Below are 24,019 nucleotides of genomic sequence, written 5' to 3' on the forward strand. Positions count from 1 at the left end.
GTCAGATTGACATCGCAGTCCCCACTATAAGTCGCTGATCACCGCCATTAGTAGTATTAAAGATAAATGTATATACCATAGTTTGTAGGCACTATAACTTTGTGTGAAAAAAATTGTTTCTATTTCATACAGCGTTGCGTGACCATGCAATCGCCAGTTAAAGTAGCAAAGTACCAAATAGCAACAAATGGCCTGGTCATTAGAGGGTAAAATTTTCCGGAGCTGAAGTGGTTATGTACTTCTTGTACCTTCTTAGAAGCATGCAGACCCCTTTCCATTCAGGGTCAAACCACCCTTAATATACATTGTACCCCAATTAAAAATCTATCCTTCTTGCACCAAGACTTTAACCAACAATTTAGCTCTGAGCTCATGCTGTCTTTTCTGTGTTGCACCTGGTACAGTTGGTTTTCCACGGAAAGTAATCTTGCAGGTCCTTCCCTTCCACCAACTTCCAGAACATGTGTAGCAAAACAGAGACCCGCTTTTTTTAAAATGGTTGTAGAAGTTTCTAAACAGAGTACATGGCGCTTGCCAGTTAAGTGGCAAACAAGCTGTTAAGGTTCTCCATTTTATAAAAAGACCCCTCAGAGGTTGTGCTATGAATATACAATTCCCCAACAACTAGTCTTCAACAAAAGGTTTTTTTAAATGAGGGTTCAGGCATCAAACTTAACTTGACAAAAATAACTATTTATTATATTGTATTATCATATCTCTTGACAGAAAAACTTTACAGATGGTTGGATTTGCACAAGAGTATAGGTTCCTGACATTCTTCCCCTGAGAAACCAAACAGACAGCACATCTTCAAAGTACTAACTGACCTCTTTTTATCCCTCTACAGAACAATCGATGCATACCTGCAGCCCTGGACAACTACTACACTGAACAGGACCCCAGCACTCAGGGGAAGTTCTACACAGTCATAAATCACTACAACCTGGCCAAGCAGACCATCACACGCTCTGTATCACCATGGATGACGGTCCTGTCGGAGGAGAAGCTATCTGAGCAGGAGACAGAAGCTTCCCAAAAGTCTGCTTAGCTACCAAGCTAAATTCTCTCCATGTAAAGGGAACTAAAAAAGGAACTTAAAAAAAAAATAAAAAAATAAAAACATGATTCACTTCTCTGTCGCTCTGGCAGTCAAGTAGTTAAGGTTCATTTAGAAATTACTTGTATTGTTTGAAACAAAAAAGTGCGCTTCTGTTTCCTGGTATCGCTGTGCATACATACTTGTACAGATTATTAATGGAACATCAATAGCTGGTAAATCAGACCTAGCTAACAAATAACTTCATAACATGGAAGGCTTGCTTAATATCTCTTTTTTGTATCAATTATTTTAAACAATGTGGATAATTTGATTGAAATTAGGTTAAAAAAAAAAGTTTAGTGGAGAAAAAAGTCAACAAGGCGCAAGTTAATTTGGTGTATACTTTTTCTATTAAGTAGGCTGGCGTGACAGTCTAAGAGGACCAAACAAGTACAACATTATTGTCTCACTTTGCTTAGAGATGGCGGCTTAGCTTTTTTTTGTTTAAGGTGGAACTACGCAACTAACTTGTTAAAAAAAAAATAAATACAAAAATGTATTATATATATATATATGTATACAAACCCTTTTTTCTCAGCTTTGGAGAGAGTATGGAATGGTTAAAACCAATGCCAGGCTTCTTTATTGCTGTCTGTGAAGCATCTAGAAGATGTCCTTTCACTTTGTTTCAGAAATGCAGCACAAATCAAGAGGAGATCTGGGAGGGGAAATCTGCTCTTAAGCCAGCCATAGACCAGAGGTGCTCAACTCTTGAAGAGCAAGGGCCCCTTAAGTGATGTGGTAACCAGTCGCGAGCCACAATAAAATGAAACGGTTCAAAATTTCTAATTTTCCCCCAGCCACTAATTACCGGCGGGAGGGAGAGCAGGAAGGGCCAGCTTTCAGCAGTTACAGGAGAAAAATGGGGAGGATTAATTCCTGTGTATAATTCCCGTCCTGTATATGCCAGGCTTCCTGTCCAAGTGTAAAACAGAATGTGACAGGGAGGCTGTACAGGCCCCCTGGAGCATGAGATGGGGTCACCCCTCCCCCCCCCCCCCCCAAAAAAAAAAAAATGTTCCCCCTACTGCCCTGAACTCCCTCTAAAGCTTAGTACAACAGGCTGAATGTTGGGCGGCCCGTGTGTACTGCAGCCGGTCCGACAGAAGGTGGCCATTTGGCTGGCTTCTGTCGAAGGGGCACGACCAAAAAAGTCTGCCGATCGGCTCCCGATCAGTACTCTGAGCCAATGGCTGAGACCGCTGACTGGAGTGTTCTTGCGGAGGGGGCATCCTACTGTCAGAACAAAATAGCACAGCAGGGGATATCGCTATACCAACATCGGATTGTTAGTACAGCAGCTCCTCTCGAGCTGTCAGTCTTTTTTTTCAGCCCTGCTGGGTTGAACGAAAAAAAAAACTTTTAGTGTGTACCAAGCTTTGGGCTGTGGTTTACCCACACTGCGGATGCAGCGAACTGCACCTGTGGCTTTCCTGCGGGTTAGCTGCTTTTTACCATAGACTTCTATTATATCTTGCAGGTGTGGTGCAGTTTAGTAAATCACACCAATACTCCTGCATTTGGTTTGACGTTGAGGGCCATAGGTTGAGCACCCTTGCCATAGACGGATCAAAATTCATCCGGTTTAGCCGGAATGACAGATCGACTTCAGTACACCCAGCCTGTCAGGTTTTTTTCATTTGATCTCTGCCAGCAACTATAGCTGCTGAGAGTGATCATTGTATTCTGATGGCCGGGAAACCTCCCGCTGTCAGAATACAATAGCGCAGTGGGATTTATTCCCCCATCAACACTGACTGTGCTGATGGGGGAATCAAGCAACTTTGTTTCCTTAAACCCATGGCTGAAGGAAAGAAAATCGCATAATCTGTGGCCTGCCTTAGACATTTGTCATCAGAACAAGTTTCCCATTGGAAGACTTCCACTCACCTCCTTGTGACAACTCAAAAAGGTTGTAAGTGATTCCCTTGATTGGGGACACAGACAGCAATACAAACCTGACAGTTCCAACCCTTCCATATTCTATATAAAATGCAAAAATAGGTTTGGCATTACATACACATGAAACACATCACTGCCCCAAACTTGTTTTTACCCCGTATACTAGTTTAATTGGAGCTAGAGTGATTCTACATACCGTATGTTCACTCACAATTTAACAAAAGTTCATGATTTATTAGGTTTAAATGATTGCCTCCTCTTAAATTTGGAAAACATTGGGGGACATGAAGATTGTAGTGTTGCTGGATATGTATGCTACTCATCTATGCTACACCTTTAGTAGCTCAACATCTAGTCCAAAAAGAACATTCATAATTCTAAGGCTGGGTTCACACTTATGCGAAATGGACACGGATTTCTCCACATCAAAGTCACAGGACAGGAGATTGTGACCGGCTGTCAATGGAGCTGGTTCACACATCTCCGGGGCCACTGCAGAGTGGATAACACAGGGGTCCTGTGCATCTTTGGCTCCGTTTCAGGTCTGAATTCAGCCAAAAATTCGGCCCGATTCTTCCCTGAAACAAAGAACAGGGACACTCCGGACCCCTGCTGTGAGCCGCATCCGAAGCGTGGACCCAACCTTGGAAAAGCATAATAGCCTGATTCATCCAATTGATTTACTAATTGAGCAAGTCATGCTCACTTTGCAAAGTGACTTTTTACTTAGCTTAGTGAATGATGTGAAGCGGTCTTTGTTTTAATTTTGAACTTTGGATACCCAGTCGCGTACAAGGAAAAAAAAAAAAAAAAAACACAGGATGAGTGAAGTCAGCACAGCTTCACCTCATTCACCAAGTTAAGGGCCCAGTTACGTGTTGATGCACATAATACAAATGCACGACCCTTTTTTTCTAATACATCATGTGTTGCAGTGCATTGTGCGGCACTAGAAAGCAGGTGCACTGCCTTATTGCATTGGGGGAGCCATTAAAAATGAATGTTACATGATTTGCTGCAACTTGGAAGTCTGGCCTTCACTTTCCAAAATGAACAGCCTATACTTCTGTAGTAAATCAATCCCAATGTATTAAAACCAGTTCCATTTAAGCAAACTACAGCCAGACGCCATTTTCTGCTGTGGCAGAGGAATCCTTCGATGTAGCCTAAATATGGGTGAAAATCTATATTCCCACGTTTGCAATAACAGATACAAACCCAACCTTGGAATGTAAAACTTGGGATATTTTTGGATGTTTTTCTACTTTAGTTTGTCGTAGTAGCAGGAAAATTCTTCTGTGAGTGGTGATTGTGCTAATAGATGACAAAAAAAAAAAATGATGTGTCGCTGGTTTTGGTTTAAGTAAATCGTTTAAAAAGGTGACTCTGGGTTTTAAGGATTACTGGTGGTTAAGAAGTTTCAGTGGGAGCTTTGCCATTTGCAATTTTCTGTATGTGTGAAATTTGTTTTGGGGGTCATAAACCGATACATACTCAAATCAATTTTTTTTTTTTGATGGGACAGTGCAGCAGATTTTAATTAACTTTTTTGTATGTTCTTTAAAACTAAAGGTGAAACCATTGCTAAAAAGCTTAATCATCTCTCTTAATACTGTATATCACAACAAAAGGAGCACTTTCCTGAGTGATGCATTTTCTTTTGAAGGAGGGGGGGGGGTCTATTTATTTAGAAATTTTAGCCACCATCACAGACCCTTGTGTGCAGCAACAATGAGCATCCTGCATGCAAGATACAGTGGTTCCGTCCACTCGCTTATTGTCTTCTCATGCCTGTGGGCTGCTCAAAGCCTCCATCTACTCAGAAATGGGTCATGGCCCAAGTAATTCAACAGCAAGCTACCCCGATTCTGGCACTGGGATCTCCTGATAGGCCTCCTTTACAAGAGAACTCCACTTTAGACTCCCATTACCAAGATTTTGGTAATTTGCATGGATATACCTCCTCCTTGGGCTCTTGTAGGCTTACTTAGACAAAATATTGGAACTCAAAGTGGCCAGTTAGGATAAATTAAAAATCTGGTTGCAATGGATTACAGCACTTTAATGCATCTGTTTGTACTGCCTTTTTGAATAACTTAAATGTCAGGTATGCACACATTCAACAAACATAAACCAGGTTTGCTATTCTAGGGGAGGAAAAGAGTGGGAGATGAAGTGCGTTCACATGCTTACAGACAACAAAGTCCACACTGGTTACAAAACAATTTGGTTTATTCCAAGATACCATTACATGACCAACTAAAAATCAGCAGGCTCCTGGTCTCTTGACTAACACATACAGGGATAATCAGGTTTAGGAACAGTGCAGGGGTGGACTCAGACAGCCCAAGGAAAGCCAAAAGCTAGCGGTGGGCGCAAAGAAGAGATAGTGGAAGGTGCAGGGTTTACGATTACATGTGCCTATCATTCTAGCTCACAGTACACCACAGTGGGCAGGGCTGAGAATTCCCTGCCAGAAATGCAGGCTAAAGAAAAAATATGGTGACCCCAGAATACTAGATTATCAGCTAATGGAGACTGAGTGATCTGGAACACTACAGAAATGGAGGCAGAAAATATTAAAAGAGGTAGGTAGGCTGCGTACTGCTGTATACAACTTATGGTCTAAATGTCAATCTTTTCTGGATTGCACTTTTAACAAGAACTCCTTTTACTCATTACATTGCAGCACTAATCATGTAGACAGTAGGGTTTACAGAGAACACTTTTCACCTTCTAAACTTAGGTAAACATATATTCACTCTGTGAATGGGTGAAACACTTATCTCACCTTCCATAGTAGATGAGGATTGGAACTCACACTTCTGTATGTGAATAGCTTGTTGATCAATTGTGTATTACACAACGATGTCACTCCGATAGCCTTTTCACCCCTCGTACACATGACGCCAAACAGTAGCGTTTTAGAGAAATTACATGTATGTTTGCCATTATTTTATTCTCATGCTGACTGAATGTTTCTTTCTTGAATTACCAGTGAACACTTTGATTGTTCTATTCTTTATTATTAAATAAAATGTGAAAAATAAACCTACTCAACCATTTTCTGTTATTTTACTAAAAACACTTTACTTTCAAAGCCTAGCTCAAGACAAAGGCATAAAACTGAACCTTTAAACACTCAGCAGGCTAGGTTATGTTCTATATTACTCTTTTACCAGCCCCTGTCTTTGTGCTTAAGGTGGACCTTCCCCCCTTAAATTTCATATCAGCATGGATCACTCCATGCTGATATGAAATCATCGAAACACTGATAAAAAACAAAAAAAACACAGGTTTTGATTTACTTAGCTTTTTTCACATACACCTCCTGGCTCCCCTGCAGGCACTAGTGATGTAGCCCCAACTGCACAGATGCCACCTGTGAAGGCAACGTCACTAGTGCCTTCAGGGAGATCCCATACCTAAGCAGCAAGATCTTGCAATATTCTCATATTGTGCATGTGTGTGATAAAGTGCATATCGTCTACTACTTCGTCTCACGCATACGCCGTATGGCAAATTACAAGTATTTGCTGTTTATAAAAAAAAAAAATCCTTTCATTCCGTTAGAACTTGGGGAAAGTTTAAGGTCGTACGGCACATGCACGAGATGAGGCACATGTCGTCATGTGTCCCAGATCGTGCATGCACAGGACATGCAATTTCAAAATGGCGGCATGGACGCAGTGATAGCCTGCAAAGGGATCCACAAGAAGGAAAGGTTGCATGGACATAGGTAAAAGGGAGTTAGGGCCTCTTTAGAGGAAACCTATACTAAAAGAAAGGCCGCCACTGCTGACTTCCTTTTAAGAAAAACAACAGTTGCCTGGCTGTTACAGGCTTCAATACTTTGACTAAATGACCATGAATACGCACACAAATTAGAAAGTGGGAGCGAAGTCAGAACTCCTGATCTGTATACAGTTATGTGGTAAAGCAGGGGTAGGCAACCCCCGGTACTGGTGCCGCAAGTGGCACATGAAGCCTCTTTTGCCGATACTTGACTCCCTCCCCATCAGCAGAGCACCGCAGGGAAGTGTCAGTGAGACATTAATGCATTCCAATTTCAGAATTCCCCACCCCGCACCTGCACTGAAGGGGAGGCACTGTGCCCCCACACATTGTAAAAGATGGGAAACATGGTTTGGTTTTCTAACTTTGCTGTAGCTGTGATCAGCTTTTGTGATGGGGAAGAGATTGGGTGCAGTTCTGCTGGGGGGGGGGGGGTCCCTTTTTCGAGGAGGAGGAGGACTGTCATTGGCCACTGCTAAAGCCAATCACAGTCCTGCTAGCCCCACCCACCATCTGGAGGAAAATGGAGCGCTTGGTTGCCACTACCAATCTCAGAAAGGAAGGATTTCACTGTGATTAAGAAAACCACAATCAGGTGACAGGTTGTGGAATTACTGTTGAGCTTCTGGGAACTTTGTTGAAAATATTCCTGAACCTTTACGTCACTTATTACTGAACCCCTGCACTCTGTGTCCATTTAAGCCACAGCCAGTATTCAGCGCAATGAAAATCACACTTTTCCTGCGCCGCGCTTTTTCTCAACTGTGGGGGCCCAACTTATGATCCTGCACGCAGGCCCACTGCTTTCAGAAAATGCCCCTGACCTGAGCTCATTGTTGCGCATCCATCTCAGATGCTTGTATGTGACATCACATACATCCCATACATCACATAAAAGCCTGTGGGCTGGATGCGAAAGTTGGAGTGTGCCAGGACAGGTAGATGTGTGTCTCATCTCTGCTTCCTTTCACCACTCTGCATATCATAGATGAGAAGAGGGTACAGCAGTGGAGCAGATGAGCAGGAGGGTACAGTGGTGGGGGAAATGAGCAGGAGGGGTTCAGAGGTGGGACAGATGAGCAGGAGGGTACATCGGTGGAAGAGATGAGAAGGGGGTTCAGCAGTGGGACCGAAGAGCAGGAGGTTACAGTGATGGGACAGAAGAGCAGGGGGGGTTCAGTGTTGGGGCAGATGAGAAGGGGGTTCAGTGGTGGGACAGAAATGCAGGGAGTAAAGCAGTGGGCAGATTTGAAAGGTGGTGTATTGGTGGGACAGATGAGCAGGGGGTTACAGTGGTGGGGCAGGAGAGCAGTGGGTACAGAGGTGAGACAGATGTGCAGGAGGTACACTGGTGGGGCATATGAGAAAAAGGGTTACGGGGGGGGGGGGGGGGCGGCAGATGAGTTCAGTGTTAGGACAGATGAGGAGGTGATTCAGTAGTGAGACAGAAGAGCATGAGGATACGGCGGTGGAGCAGATGTGCAGGGAGGTACAGTGGTGGGACAGATAAGCAAGGGGGTACAGTGGTGGAGCAGATGTGCACAAGGTGCAGTGGTGGGGGGGATGAGATGGGGGTTCAGCGGTGGGACAGAAAAGTAGGCCGGTACAGTGATGGGGCAAATGAGCAGGGGGGGGGTTCAGTGGTGGGAAAGATGAGCAGGGGGGTTCACTGTTGTGGTAGAGGAGAAAGGAGGTTGGTGGGACAGATGAGCAGAGGGTTACAGCGGTGGGGCAGAGTAGCAGGGGGGTACAGAGGTGGGGCAGATGTGCAAAGGGGTGCAGGGGAGAAAGGAGGTACATGGTGGAACACATGAGCAGGGGATTACAGTTGTGGGGCAGAAGAGCAGGGGGTACGGTGTTGGGACAGATGTGCAGAAGTTACAGTGGTGGGGCAGATAAGTTCAGTGTTAGGACAGATGAGAAGATCAGCGGTGAGACAGAAGAGCATGGGGGTATGGCGGTGGAGCATATGTGCAGGGAGGTACAGTGGTCAGGCAGGTGAGAAAGCGGGAACATTGATGGGGCAGGTGAGCAGGGGGTTACAGTGGTGGGACAGAAGAGCAGGGTGGTACAGTGGTGGGACAATTGAGCAGGGGGTTACAGTGGTGGGGCAGATGAGAAAGGGGGTACATTAGTGGGGCAGATGAGAAAGGGGGTACATTGGTGGGGTTGATGAGCAGGGAGTTACAGTGGTGGGGGCAGATGAGCAGAGGGTTACATTGATGGGGCAGATGAGCAGGGGGTACAGTGGTGGGGCAGAGGTGTAGGGTAGTACAGTGGTGGGGCAGATGTGCAGGGTAGTACAGTGGTGGGGGAGATGTGCAGGGGGTTATAGTGGTGGGAGGGATGAGAAGGGGGTTCAGCTGTGGGACAGAAAACCAGGGGGGTACAGCGATGGGGAAGATGAGCAGGGGGTTATAGTGGTGGGATAAATGAGCAGGGGGGTGTTCAGTCTTGGGCAAGATAAGAAGGGGGTTACAGTGGGTAGGAAAGATGAGCAGGGGGGATTCAGTGTTGGGACAGAGGAGAAAGGAGGTACATTGGTGGGACAGATGAGCAGGGGGTTACAGCAGTGGGGCAGAGGAGCAGGGGGGTATAGAGGTGGGGCAGATGTGCAGAAGAGAAAGGAGGTACATTGGTGGTACACATGAGTAGGGGGTTACAGTTGTGGGGCAGAAGAGCAGGGGGGTACAGTGTTGGGACAGATGTGCAGGAGGTACAGTGGTGGGGCAGATAAGAAAGGGAGTTACAGTGGTGGGGCAGATAAGCAGATTAGTTCAGTGTTAGGACAGATGAGAAGATCAGCGGTGAGACAGAAGAGCACGGGGGTACAGCGGTGGAGCATATGTGCAGGGAGGTACAGGTGAGAAAGCGGGAACATTGATGGGGCAGATGAGCAGGGGGTTACAGTGGTGGGACAGAAGAACAGGTTGGTACAGTGGTGGGACAGAAGAGCAGGGGGTTACAGTGAAAGGGGCAGATGTGCAGGGGGTTACAGTGGTGGGGCAGATGAGAAAGTGGGTACATTGGTGGGGTTGATGAGTAGGGTGGTACAGATGTACAGGGAGTTACAGTGGTGGGGCAGAGGGTTACATTGGTGGGGCAGATGAGCAGGGTAGTACAGTGGTGGGGCAGATGTGCAGGGTAGTACAGTGGTGGGGCAGATGTGCAGGGTAGTACAGTGGTGGGGCAGATGTGCAGGGTATTACAGTGGTGGGGCAGATGTGCAGGGGGTTATAGTGGTGGGAGGGATGAGAAGGGGGTTCAGCTGTGGGACAGAAAAGCAGGGGGGTACAGTGATGGGGAAGATGAGCAGGGGGTTACAGTGGTGGGATAAATGAGCAGGGGGGTGTTCAGTCTTGGGCCAGATAAGAAGGGGGTTACAGTGGGTAGGAAAGATGAGCAGGGGGGATTCAGTGTTGGGACAGAGGAGAAAGGAGGTACATTGGTGGGACAGATGAGCAGGGGGTTACAGCAGTGGGGCAGAGGAGCAGGGGGGTATAGAGGTGGGGCAGATGTGCAGAAGAGAAAGGAGGTACATTGGTGGCACATGAGAAGGGGGTTACAGTGGTGGGGCCGAAGAGCAGGGGTTACAGTGGTGGGCCAGATGAGCAGATAAGTTCAGTGTTAGGACAGATGAGAAAATGGTTCAGTGGTGAGACAGAAGAGCATGGGGGTACGGCAGTGGAGCAGATGTGCAGGGAGGTACAGTAGTGGGGTAGATTAGCAGGGAGTTACAGTGGTGGGACAGAAGAGCAGGGTGGTATAGTGGTGGGGCAGATGTGCAGGGGGTTACAGAGGTGGGGCAGATGTGCAGGGGGTTACAGTGGTGGGGCAGATGTGCAGGGGGTTACAGTGGTGGGGAAGATGAGAAAAGGGAGAAAATTGGTGTGGCAGAAGAGCAGGGTGGTATAGTGGTGGGGCAGATGTGCAGGGGGTTACAGAGGTGGGGCAGATGTGCAGGGGGTTACAGTGGTGGGGCAGATGTACAGGGGGTTTCAGTGGTGGGGCAGGCGAGCAGGGGGGTACAGTGGTGGTACAGATGTGCAGGGTAGTACAGTGGTGGGGCAGATGAGCAGGGGGTTACAGTGGTGGGGCAGATGAGAAAGGGGGTACATTGGTGAGGCAGATGTGTAGGGGGTTACAGTGGTGGGGCAGATGAGCAGGGGGTTACAGTGGTGGGGCAGATGTATTTTATTTATTTATTTTATTTATTTCAGGTACTTATATAGCGCCATCAATTTACGTAGCGCTTTACATATACACTGTACATTCACATCTGTCCCAACCCTCAAGGAGCTTACAATCTAAGGTCCCTAACTCACATTCATACATACTAGGGACAATTTAGACAGGATCCAATTAACCTACCAGCATGTCTTTGGAGTGTGGGAGGAAACCGGAGTACCCGGAGGAAACCCACGCAGGCACAGGGAGAACATGCAAACTCCAAGCAGGTAGTGTCGTGGTTGGGATTCGAACCAGTGACCCTTCTTACTGCTAGGCGATAGTGCTACCCGCTACACCACTGTGCTGCCTGGTACAGGGGGTTACAGTGGTGGGGCAGATGAGCAGGGGCTGATCTGAGGCGTGAGAGTGCAGGATGTTAATTTCTCACTACTAAAGTAGTTTACAGCAATGGTCATCAACCCTGTCCTCAGGGCCCACTAACAGGCCAGGTTTTATGTATCACCTTGGGGAGATGCAGACTGGAATACTGCAATCACTGAGCAGAAATGATATCACCTGTGATGTATTTCAGTTATCTTGCAAACATGGCCTGTCAGTGGTCCCTGAGGACAGGATTGATGACCACTGGTTTACAGCATTTACTTTATAAAGAATCCTTTTCGTGATTGAGAGTGTGAAGTTGACATTTTTTTTGTTATAAAATCGTCACGCTCAATTTCTTTGAAAACATTTTTTGGCACACTTTGCTCAAAAGGTTGCCTACCCCTGTGATAAAGTATATACACCACATAGAAACTGTCCACTTTAACATATCTGAAGAAGCAAACATTAGATCTTCATTCAATCGGTACCCACAGATAAAGATGATAAATTTGAATTTAAAACACAAGGGAAATTTACCTTTAAATAATTTATTCAACATATCAATAAATGTAATGGTGTACTATGGAAAAATGAAGTACACCCTTGGCCTCAGAAGCAGGTATTGTTTTCTTGAGCAGAGAGGACTTTTTGTAGACATTTGACCTACAGTGCCTTGAAAAAGTATTCATACCCCTTGAAATTTTCCACATTTTGTCATGTTACAACCAAAAACGTAAATGTATTTTATTGGGATTTTATGCGATAGACCAACACAAAGTGGCACTTAATTGTGAAATGGAAGGAAAATTATAAATGGGTTTCAAAATTTGTTACAAATAAATATGTGAAAAGTGTGGCGTGCATTTGTATTCAGACCCCTGAGTCAATACTTTGTAGAACCACCTTTCACTGCAATTACAGCTGCAAGTAATTTTTGGGTATGTCTCTACCAGCAAAATAGCTGAAGCTCTGTCAGATTGAATGGAGAGCATCTCTGAACAGCAGTTTTCAAGTCTTGCCACAGATTCTCAATTGGATTTTGGTCAGGACTTTGACTGGGCCTTTTAATGAATACGCTTTGATCTAGTCTAAACCATTCCATTGTATCTCTGGCTGTATGTTTAGGGTCGTTGTCCTGCTGGAAGGTGAACCTCCACCCCAGTCTCAAGTATTTTGCAGACTCTAACAAGTTTTCTTCTAAGTTTGCCCTGTATTTGGCTCCATCCATCTTCCCATCAACTCTGACCAGCTTCCCTGTCCCTGCTGAAGAAAAGCATCCCCACAACTTGATGCTGCCACCACCATGTTTCATGGTCGGGATGGCATGTTCAAGGCGATGTGCAATGTTCATTTTTCACCACAAATAGCTTTTTGCTTTTGGCAAAAAGTTCCATTTTGGTATCATCTGACCAGAGCACCTTCTTCCACATGTTTGCTGTGTCCCCCACATGGCTTCTCGCAAACTGCAAACAGGACTTCTTATGGCCTTCTTTCAACAATGACTTTCTTCTTGCCACTCTTCCATAAAGGCTAGAATTGAGGAGTGCATGACTAATAGTTGTCCTGTGTACAGATTCTCCCACCTGAGCTGTGGATCTCTGCAGCTCCCCCAGAGTTAGCTTTTGGCTGTTTCTCTGATTAATGCTCTCCTTGCCCAGCCTGTCAGTTTAGGTGGACGGTCACCTCTTGGTAGGTTTGCAGTTGTGCCTTACTCTATTTTCAAAAGATGGATTGAACAGTGCTCCATGAGACGTTTAAAGCTTGGTATATTTTTTTTAATAACCTAACCCTCCTTTAAACATCTCCACAACTTTATCCCTGACCTGTCTGCTGTGCTCCTTGGCCTTCATGATACTGTTTGTTCACTAAGGTTTTCTAACACACCTCTGAGGTGTTACACACAGTTGGACTCCATTTACTAATTAGGTGACTTCTGAAGGCAATTGGTTCCACTAGATTTTAGTTAGGGGTATCAGAGAAAAGGGGGCTGAATACAAATGCACACTACACTTTTGAGATATTTATTTGTAAAAAAAATTGAAAAACATTTATCATTTTCCTTCCACTTCACAATTAAGTGCCACTTTGTGTTGGTCAATCACATATAATGCCAATAAAACACATTTACGTTTTTGGTTTTAACATGACAAAATGTGGAAAATTTCAAGGGGTATGAATACTTTTCCAAGGCACTGTAGCTGCTGATCAGTTTCTGAAACTGAAATTTTTGACCATTCCTCCGTGCCAAATTCCTATAGTTTTCTAGCGGTTTGTGGGTGTCTGAATTAGTTGCCTATTTTAAATCCCCCCCACAACATTTCAATGGGATTCAAATCAGTGCTTTGACTAAGCCAATCCATAAATCCCCAATTATTTCTTTACCTTTCTACGGTGGATTTGCTAGTGTACTACGACTCCTTAATGTGTTAAAACATTCAGTTCTGGTTCAACTTCACTTTTTAGACAGATGGTCTCATATCCTTATCAAGCACACTGGATTTAAAAAGGACCGCTATTTAGTCCAGGACGTTTCTAAGAAATGTAATTGTGTGATGGGGTATACCTGCTTATTCACAAGACTTTTTTACTCTAAATGTCTTTTCTACTTATAGGTGTCAAGAATGAAAGTCTCTACATCTGTCCTATATGTAGACTGTATGTCATGGAAGTAATGCATTCCGCACATGAAGGAAATGCTTAAGTGACCCTGTTTGCTGCAAAAAAAAAAAAAGGCCCACTTTGGTCACTGCTGCTATCGGACACTTCAAGGCATGTGCCAGACGCTGAAGACATTTCAGTAGAGTCTGTGAAGAGATCAGTGATCCCTTTACTGTGCCGGGAGCACTTTGGGATTTACTCAACAGTAACAAAGTTCCACTAAGGGGTGAAATTTGTCAGTGGAAGGAGCGAGTCAGTGTTCATGCTGTAACTTGAACAATAAAATTGTTTTTAGCACGAAGGAAAACAAAAAGCAGCCTTGTATGTACTATGGAGTCTACCCTGGAGGGGGTGACAGAGCCTGGAGCCACACAAAAGTTAATTGAGCACTTTGAGATATTTAAAAAAAAATGTCAGATGTTACACATCTGCTGCACTGGCTTCCATATACATTCAGAGCTTGTTACTCCAATGGCCACACTACTGCGCATATCTACTACCTGTAACAGGCCCACATTTTGGAGAAACCAGTCCTGTTTACCAACTTGCAGTGTTAATTTATAAATGAATTAATAATGACTAAACAAGAGCCAGTTTGATGGAACATCATACTGCAGTGACTAAATGCACTCAGAACCCCGGAATTTATCCAAACGTCAATTTCTTGAATGAATTGTAAGACGTAAGTGAAATAAAAATGGAATTAGAATTGTAGATCTGATAATTACACTGAGAAATACATACATAATAATAATAAAAATGTACAGGATTGCATGGTTAAAGCAGAGCTGTAAATATGAGAACATTGCATAAACAGGAGAGTTTTTTTTAAAAAAAGGTAAATTTAGGCAAAGAACTATTTCACCACACAGAACAATTTTAACTGCACATATTGCAAAGAGCAAAGGCTTACACAAGTTGCATGTAGTAGCCAGTCAATCTTGAATCATTGCAGAGCGTGTGCAATTGATCACTACAAGATGCTGCTACTTGCAGCTTACTCCATAGTGTAATGGTTCTCAACTCCTGTCCTCGGGAACCACTAACAGGCCAGGTTTTCAAGATAACTGAAGTACATCACAGGTGATATAATTTGCTGCTCAGTGATTGTAGTATTCTAGTCTGCATCTCCCCAAGGTAATACTTAAATTCTGGCCTGTTAATGGGTCCTAAGGACAGGGTTGAGAACCACTGCCACAGTGGATAGTATGTTCCATTTGTTTAGTGGTCATTTGCTACACCTTGTGATTAATCACTAGTGATTTTAGTAGTAGGATTGGGCCACTAAAATATCCCCTATGTAGCCCTGGCCTATTCATGTGCTAGTGGTCAAATCTATAAGTAACAAGAGTCTAATATCACCCAAGTTGCTCTAGTTTCATTGTATCCTGGAAGAGAACTTGCTTAAGGAATTGCTGACCTAGCTACTGGCCTGTTACAGTAAGTGTCAGTAAGGTGCAGGAGAAAATTCTTGTGAAATTTTGGACCCTTAGCTTTTCCAGGAGGCTGAAGTGAGACTACGTGACATCACTAATGCTTAGGAGAACAGACCGGAGGTCCAAGGTAAGTGACTTTTCCTTTCTTTTTATTTTTTAACACATTTGCAACTTAACATGAGGGGCTGGAGGGCTATCACATAGGCACTACTTAATTTTCCCTGGCAGGATCTGCATTCAGTGACCAGATTCCCTGCAAATAATGCTCCGTAGGACTGTAAAGCAGAAGCAAAGTTAGTAAGCATACTTACCTGCGCCCTCCACAAACTCTGACCGATCTAGGCCAGTGGTTGCCAGATGTGGCCCTTTGCTTGTATTTCTCTGGCCCTTGGGGCACTATTTCATTCACTGATAGCAACAGTGGAGCATAATTCCCCCCCACGTACACCAACGAAGAAGCACAATTCCTCTTAATGACACCAACAATGGTGCACAATTCCTTCCAATGATAGGGCACAATTTCTCCCAATCATGACAACAATGGGGCTCAATGACACCAACGATGGGGCACATTTTCTCCTAATGACACCAACAATGGGGCTCAATGACATCAACAATGGGGCACAATTCCTCCCACTGAAACAAACAATGGGGCATTATTTTTTTCTCCACTGACGTTGGGACCATTTCTACTTCCAATGGCCACAGTCTGGCCCCCCTAAAGTCTAAAGGACAGTAAACAGGCCCTTTTGTTTAAAAAAAGTTTGGAGACACCTGGTCTAGGCTGTCAGTTGCTGCTCCATACTCTGCTGCTACTCCTGGGTCCCCCATTGTCCTCTTCACTCATTGGGCAGCCTCTTGCTATGTAATTTCAGCGCAAGTACCAGGGTCAGGGCTGGCCCTACCATGGGTCCCAGTGGGTCTTTGGACCGAGGCAGCACTTTGAGAGGGGCAGCAAATTAAACCATGGCCGCCTTTCCTTTTCTTCTATTTACCCAGCAAATTGATGACCAGTTTTGTGTCATGTTGACAACTGCCCCCTGGGCCGTTCCGCCTGCCCCTATACTACCGTAGCCTGTCTATATACTGCTTCAGCCTATATTGCCCTGGCCTACCCCTATATTGTCCTAGTCCACCCCTTGGAATTGAACATAATGGTATGTCATATACTTTTGCATATAGACAAGGTGTTTTTGGCAAAAGGGACTGTGTGTTTCTTCTGTTAAAAAAAAACTGTGCCACTTTTTGACATTTCAAGTTTACTTCAAAACTATCCTTCAAATCCAAGCTGGCTGTCCAGCTGACAAGAAGGTAGCATGGTACCTTTATTGACAGCTGCAAATCTTTAGCATTGCTGGTTTTAAATGTTGGGCATCAAAATGCAGCCAATGGTGTGTGGTAGGATGACAGTGATACAGTAATACCAATGCATAGCTTCTGGTGCATTGCACGATTTACTTGACATTTAATCAAGTTGCATTGGCCAAGGTATGGCGCGATGTGGGAGTTAGTGTCGCATCATGCTGCACTGAAAAAAAGTATTGCATGGTGTACTTTTTTCAGTGTACACCACCTCAACTTAGTTGTGTGAACTGGCCTGATTGGAATTTGCCCTGACTTGTGTTGGAATGGAGCTGGCAAAAGCTGCCCAGCGTAGTCCCACCGCACCTGACATTAAGGGGCCCTTTACATGCTTCCTCAATTTAGTTTGCAGTTATAAAATGCCGACAAGGAGTTCAACTAATACTCCTTTAAATTAAAATATTCATCATTCCCACAAGGCTGAAAACACACTGATTACTTAACATCGTTTTAAAAGTCCTATTCAAACCAATTGCTTTATTCAATCATTTCTATTAACTTGAGATCAAAATGTTCTCGGATTTCCTTTGTCGGTACACTGAAAGAGGTCTATTTCACAGTGAAGATGACTGATCATGCAAGTTCTAGCATTCATTACTATACTGTTGAAAATAAGTTAAACACAGCATGCAAACTGCTACTTATTTAATAAGAGCAATATACACAGCAGCCAATAAACAGCCATTTGTAACATTTTGAGCTGACTTGCTATTGGTGTGGTTGTTTATCTAATTATTATGGAGTTCTACAAGTGAGGCTGATTTACTAAAGGAGTTGCGAATCTTCAACCAATCATTTGCAGCTGCGTTCACTCCGAATACCCAATCGTGTGAAGATTGAATAAAAAGGAATCTGCTTTTCACATGATTTGGCATTTGAAGTGAATTTATTGAGTGAAGATTCTTAACTGCTTTAGTAAATCAGCCTCAGTGTGTCTGGAGCATATTTGAGACTATGAATAAAAAAAAATAGAAAATGGAATTAGCTAATAATCATACAGGGAAATGTTGGAATCTTTTATTGATTTTATTTTTTGAAGCAGCATAATACCCAAAACCTAAATTGTAATATATTGCAGCTTGCCAATCCTTAACGACTTCAGCCCCGGACGGATTAGCCCCCTTAATGACCGGGCCATTTTTTTGCAATACGGCACGGCATCGCTTTAGCTGACAATTACGCGGTCGTGCGCGTTGTACCTAAACAAAATTGACGTCCTTTTTTTCCCACAAATAGAGCCTTCTTTTGGTGGTATTTGATCACCTCTGTGGTTTTTATTTTTTGCGCTTTAAACAAAAAGCGACAGTTTTAAAAAAAAAAAAACAGTTTATTTTACTTTTTGCTATAATACACATCCAAAAAATATATATATATAAAAAAATAATTTATTCATCAGTTTAGGCCAATATATATCCTTCTACATATTTTTGGTAAAAAAAATCCCAATAGGCTTATAATGATTGGTTTGCACAAAAGTTATTGTGTCTACAAACTACGGGATAGATTTAGGGACTTAATGTTTTTACTAGTAATGCTGGTGATTTGCGATTTGTAGCGGTACTGGGACATTGTGGCAGACAAATCTGACCCCAAATTACACTTTTTGGGGACCAGTGACATTATTACATTGATCAGTGCTATAAATATGCACTGATCAATGTAAAAATGACACTGGCAGGGAAGGGTTTAACACTAGGGGGCGATCAAGGGGTTAACTGTGTTTCCTCACTGTGTGTTCTAACTGTAGGGAGGATGTGCTGCCAGGGACATGACAGAGATCACTGTTCCCGATGACTGGGAATGGTAGATCTCTGACACGTCCCCTGTCAGAACAGGGATTTGCCTTGTTTACAAAAGGCAGATCCGTTCTGCCTCTGTACTAGGCGATTGGGGGTCACCGGCGGACATAGAGTCCACTCGACCCGCAGGCACGCTCCAGCCTTGTGCAGGGATCGGTCAATGTAAACAGACAGAGCCCTGTTCTGTCAGGGAAGTAGAGAGAGATCTGCTGTTCCTAGTGAGCAGGAACAGCTATCGCTCTCTACTCCCAGTAAGTCCACTCCCCCAGAGTTAGAGACACCTCCCTAGGGAACACTTAACCCCTTGATTGCCCCCTAGTGTTAACCCCTTCCCTGCCAGTGACATTTATAAAGTAATCAGTGGCCATTTTTAGCTCTGATTGATGTATAAATGTCAATGGTCCCAAAAAGTGTCAAAAGCGTCCAATCTGTCCGCCGCAATGTCGCAGTCCCACTAAAAATCGCAGATCACCGCCATTACTAGTAAAAAAAATATAAACAAATAAAAAGGCCATAAATCTATTGCCTATTTTGTAGATGCTATAACATTTGCTCAAACTAACCAATATATGCTTATTGTGATTTTTTTTTTTACCAAAAATATGTAGAATACATATTGGCCTAAACTGATGAAGAAATTCGTTTTTTTACATTTTTTTTTTGGATATTTATTATAGCAAAAAGTAAAAAATACTTTTTTTTTTTTTTTCAAAATTGACGGTCTTTCTTTGTTTATAGCGCAAAAAATAAAAACCGCAGAGGTAATCAAATACCACCAAAAGAAAGCTCTATTTATGGGAAAAAAAGGACGTCAGTTTTGTTTGGGTACAGCGTTGCACGGCCGCGCAATGTCAGTTAAAGCGACGCAATGCCGTATCGCAAAAATGGACTGGACATTAAGAGGGCAAATCTTCCAGTCCTTAAGTGGCTAAAGAATAAAAAAAAACTAGACTTTACAATCACTTTAAATGTGGTAACTGCATTTGTTTTATTTTTAGGCTTTTTTCCCCCAATTTCACTTGGTGATCTGGACAGTAACTCACTTCCTGTCTTAGGCTGGCCATACATTATAAAATGTTCTTATTCAATTTCCCTTAGACTTACCTTCAACTATGTAGTGTAAGGGTCTGCCTGAATGCATGCAAATTGAAAGTGTTTAGGTTTTACCTCATATTATATGGTTTTGCTTTCTAAAGGAAAATTGTACAAGAAAATTGTATAATATATAGGCAGTCTTATGCCGCGTACACACGGTCGGACTTTACGGCGGACTTTGCCCGGCGGATTTTTCGACGTACTTTCCGACGGACTTTGTGAATGAACGGACTTGCCTACACACAATCCACCAAAGTCCGTCGAATTCGTACGTGATGACGTACGACCGGACTAAAACAAGGAAGTTCATAGCCAGTAGCCAATAGCTGCCCTAGCGTGCCTTTTTGTCCGTCGAACTAGCATACAGACGAGCGGACTTTTCGACCGGACTCGATTTCAACGGATAAATTTTAAACAAGTTTAAAATCTAAGTCCGTCCAACTTTTGAGAAAACAAAGTCCGCTGGAGCCCACACACATCGAATTGTCCGACGAAATCCAGTCCGCCGGGCAAAGTCCGCCGTAAAGTCCGCTCGTGTGTACGCGGCATTAGGGTGGCTCCTTTATCTATTTAACAACAACAGAACTGTCATTTAAGGGTGTTTTACTTTCTTTTTCTGCCTCAAAATGCCCCCCAAATGTTCTTGCACACAGACATTTACAGGCAAAAGCGTTGAGGCAGGAAAAAAAAAAAAAATCACTTGCACGTTCAGGAGAGAAACAATCTGGCAAAGAAAAAAAAAAAAAAAAAACAGAACGCACATAGACGTGTTTAGCATTTCAATGTTTATTCACTTCAATGGCCAAAATAACCACATGCCGGCTGCATAACGCGGCAAAGTGGCACTCCTTTGCTGGATCACGTACCTAGTACATGATCCGATACTTCCAGATAGGGAGCACGTCGCTTGTGCTGTGATTAGTCACAGCACAAGCTGATCAGCAGGTGACAGCCAATGGATGACCGCTGGCACCCGCTGATCGGCGAGTAAACAAGTCAGAGCTCTGTCCTGTCTGCGGGGATGTGCTGGAGTTTGAATAGGGAATAAAATCAAGCACATCCCTTAGTAAAAGCACCACATCGTAAACACAAAAACACTGGTTAGGCACACATTTAACCTAGATGTTTAACCCCTTCCCAGCCAGTGTCATTAGCATAGTGACATCGTGTATTTGTTTAGCACTGATCACTTTATTAGTGTCACTGGTTCCCATAAAGTGTCCAAAGTGTCAGATTGTCTGCAGCAATATCGCAGTCCCGCTATAAGTCGCTCATCACCGCCATTACTAGTATAAATAAGTAAAAAATTCCAGTATATACAGTATCTCACAAAAGTGAGTGCACCCCTCACATCTTTCTAAATATTTTATTCTATCTTTTGATGTGACAACACTGAAGAAATTACACTTTGCTACAATGTAAAGTAGTGAGTGTACAGCTTGTATAAGAGTGTAAATTTGCTGTCCCCTCAAAATAACTCAACACACAGCCATTAATGTCTAAACCACTGGCAACAAAAGTGAGTACACCCCTAAATGAAAATGTCAAAATTGGGCCCAAAGTGTCAATATTTTGTGTGGCCACCATTATTTTCCACCACAGCTGGTGGATGTTAGAGACCTTGCGCTCCTCCACCTTCCGTTTGAGGATGCCTCACAGATGCTCAATAGAATTTAGGTCTGGAGACATGCTTGGCCAGTCCATCAGCTTTAACCTCAGCTTCTTTAGCAAGGCAGTGGTTGTCTTGGAGGTGTGTTTGGGGTCGTTATGTTGGAATACTGCCCTGCAGCCCAGTCTTGGAAGGGAGGGGATCATGCTCTGCTTCAGCATGTCACAGTACATGTTGGCATTCATGGTTCCCTCAATGAACTGTAGCTCCCCAGTGCCGGCAGCACTCATGCAGCCCCAGATCATGACACTCCCACCACCATGCTTGACTGTAGGCATAAATTTTAGCCTACATTTATCAAGAAATTCAATTTTTTTGCATTTGATTATTGGATGTGTTTTATAGCAGCAAAAAACATTGTTTTTTTTTAACATTGTCGGCCTTTTTTTGTTATAAGAGAAAAAAAAAATTAGTGTTGATCAAGTACCACCAAAAGAAAACTTTGTGGGAACAAAATGACATAAGTTTTATTTGGATACAACATTGCATGACCGCGCAATAGTCAGTTAAAGTAACGCAGTATAGCAAAATAGCCTGGTCATGAAGGAAGGTTAATCTTCTGGAGGTCAAGTGGATAAATAAATATTTTTAACAATGAAATGAAGGCTCGACTGAGGTGACTTAATGCGCCTAAATGCATTCTCAAAAAACGCAGCTATAGGCGCATTTTTAACATTGCTTTCCTTCTGCCATCAGAAAAGGCGTTCAGAAGAGCTGGGCAAACTTACTTAGATGGTCTTTAAGGTGACTAGCAAATTAGAGTCTAACTCCAGCTAGCACTTTAGCATACATTACAAGAACTTCTCAGCGAATCTCCCTGTTTTTTTAAAGATAATCCACTTCGCCCACTTATCTCTATCCAGGTCGGCATCTGTCTCTGGCCAAGTTTCTTCAACCTTGCCCACCTCTAGGATGTAGGGTTCATTAACCCTTACTAACCAATCTCGAATGCTTGGGCCCTCGGCCTCTTGCCATTTTTTGGTATTAAACTTTTTGCCGAGTTTAGGAGTACCGGGGTTAGAGAAACATTATACCTGCTCTTATGGCCCTCAATCCCGTGGAACAATACCACCCAAGGGTCCTAATTGATTTCAAAACCCATTATCTCCTGTATGATCTTAAGCACCTCCTGCCAAAATTTTTTAATAATTGGGCACTCCCACCAGAGGTGGGCCATTGTTCCTTTGGCGGAGCATCCCCTCCAGCAGTTTCCGGAGATTTCCGGTTGGAGCTTATTTATTCTATCTGGTGTAATGTACCATCTGGCAAGGCACTTGAAATTTGCTTCTATCGTTCTCATATCCACTGCTGATTTATGTGTTGCGTTGAGAATGGCCTCCCATGTCACTCCGCTAGGTACAGCTCCCAATTCGGATTCCCACTTGTTGAAATATAGTGGTTTCTCTACTTCACCCTCGTCCTGCAATATTTTGTATAATTCTTTTATTTTCCTAAATACTTTGTTCTTCAGGAACAGTTTCTCCAATGGCCGAAGGTTTGTCTTATCTCTAATAGGACCGGGGAGGCTTTTAATAAAAAGCACCAACTGCTTTTATCACCATGTGTCTATTTTCATTAGGTCCTTGAGTAGGTCTAACTCCTGTAAAGTGACTATTTTACCATTGTTCATAATATCAGTTAGTTGTGTATCATTCTTTTTTATCCAATTCCCTCCCACTTCCCTCAACACTGGCGGAAAAAACTCATTATCTTTTAGATAAATAAACGGTGAATTAAACTCCCACGCTTTTTGTTTGTGTAACTGATCCCAAATCTTTAAAGTGTATCATGTTATATTATGTGCGTTAGGACCTAACTTCCTAAAGTGTGGGGGATTCCAAATGAATTGGTGTAATTTTGCGTTACTCATATCTTTTTCTAGATTTACCCATCTTTTATCAATCGGTTCCCTTCCCCAATCTAACACCCGTGCTAATACTATCGATCTGTGATATTTTTTAAAATCTGGAAGTGCCAGTCCCCCCTGTGCTTTATCCCTACTCAGAACCTTGTAGGCAATCCGTGGCTTCTTATTTTTCCATATGAATCTAGTGAGAATATTGTTCAATACCCTGAAAAAGGTCTGTGCCAGCGGGATCGGGAGTAACTGCATTATATACAGGATCTTCGGGGCTAAAGACATTTTGACCGTATTTACTCGTCCGATCCAAGAGATCGGAAGGTGTATACATTTTTTTGTTTCCTGCTTGATCACGTCAAGGAGCGGGATATAGTTTAAGTGATACATTTTCCTTAAAGAATTTGCTAGTGTAACTCCCAAATAACTTATTTTTTTGCTCCACGGAAAATGGAATATTTCCTTAAGTTTGGTTACTTCTTGTCCATCGATGTTAATGTTTAAAACTACTGATTTACTAAGGTTAACCTTATAATTTGATAGCTCTCCGTATCTCCTCAAAATAGCCAGGAGGTTGGGGAGCGAAATCCTCGGTTTCACGATATAGAACAATATATCGTCGGCGAAAGCCGAGAGCTTGTGTTCGTCTCTCTCCACTACGCATCCGCTTATATCCGGGCTCTTTCGAATCGAGGCTAGTAAGGGTTCCAAGGTCAATACAAACAGAAGGGGGGACAGAGGGCAACCCTGCCTGGTCCCGTTTTCCATTTTGAACTCGGGCGGAGTACCATT

At 43.4% G+C, this 24,019-nt stretch overlaps 1 protein-coding gene across 1 annotated transcript in view; it reads left to right on the forward strand.

Annotated features, from left to right (window-relative positions):
* Window positions 1–6,056, forward strand: part of NSG1 (neuronal vesicle trafficking associated 1) — a 144,247-nt gene extending 138,191 nt beyond the window's left edge. Inside the window, exon 5 of the mRNA XM_073610213.1 lies at window positions 848–6,056. Coding sequence (XP_073466314.1) covers window positions 848–1,048 — 201 coding nt within the window. The 3' untranslated portion in view covers window positions 1,049–6,056. The remainder of the gene's footprint in view (window positions 1–847) is intronic.
* The last annotated feature ends 17,963 nt before the right edge of the window (window positions 6,057–24,019 follow it).

Source organism: Aquarana catesbeiana, linkage group LG01 (assembly GCF_042186555.1).
Source record: "Aquarana catesbeiana isolate 2022-GZ linkage group LG01, ASM4218655v1, whole genome shotgun sequence".
Lineage (NCBI taxonomy): Eukaryota > Metazoa > Chordata > Amphibia > Anura > Ranidae > Aquarana > Aquarana catesbeiana.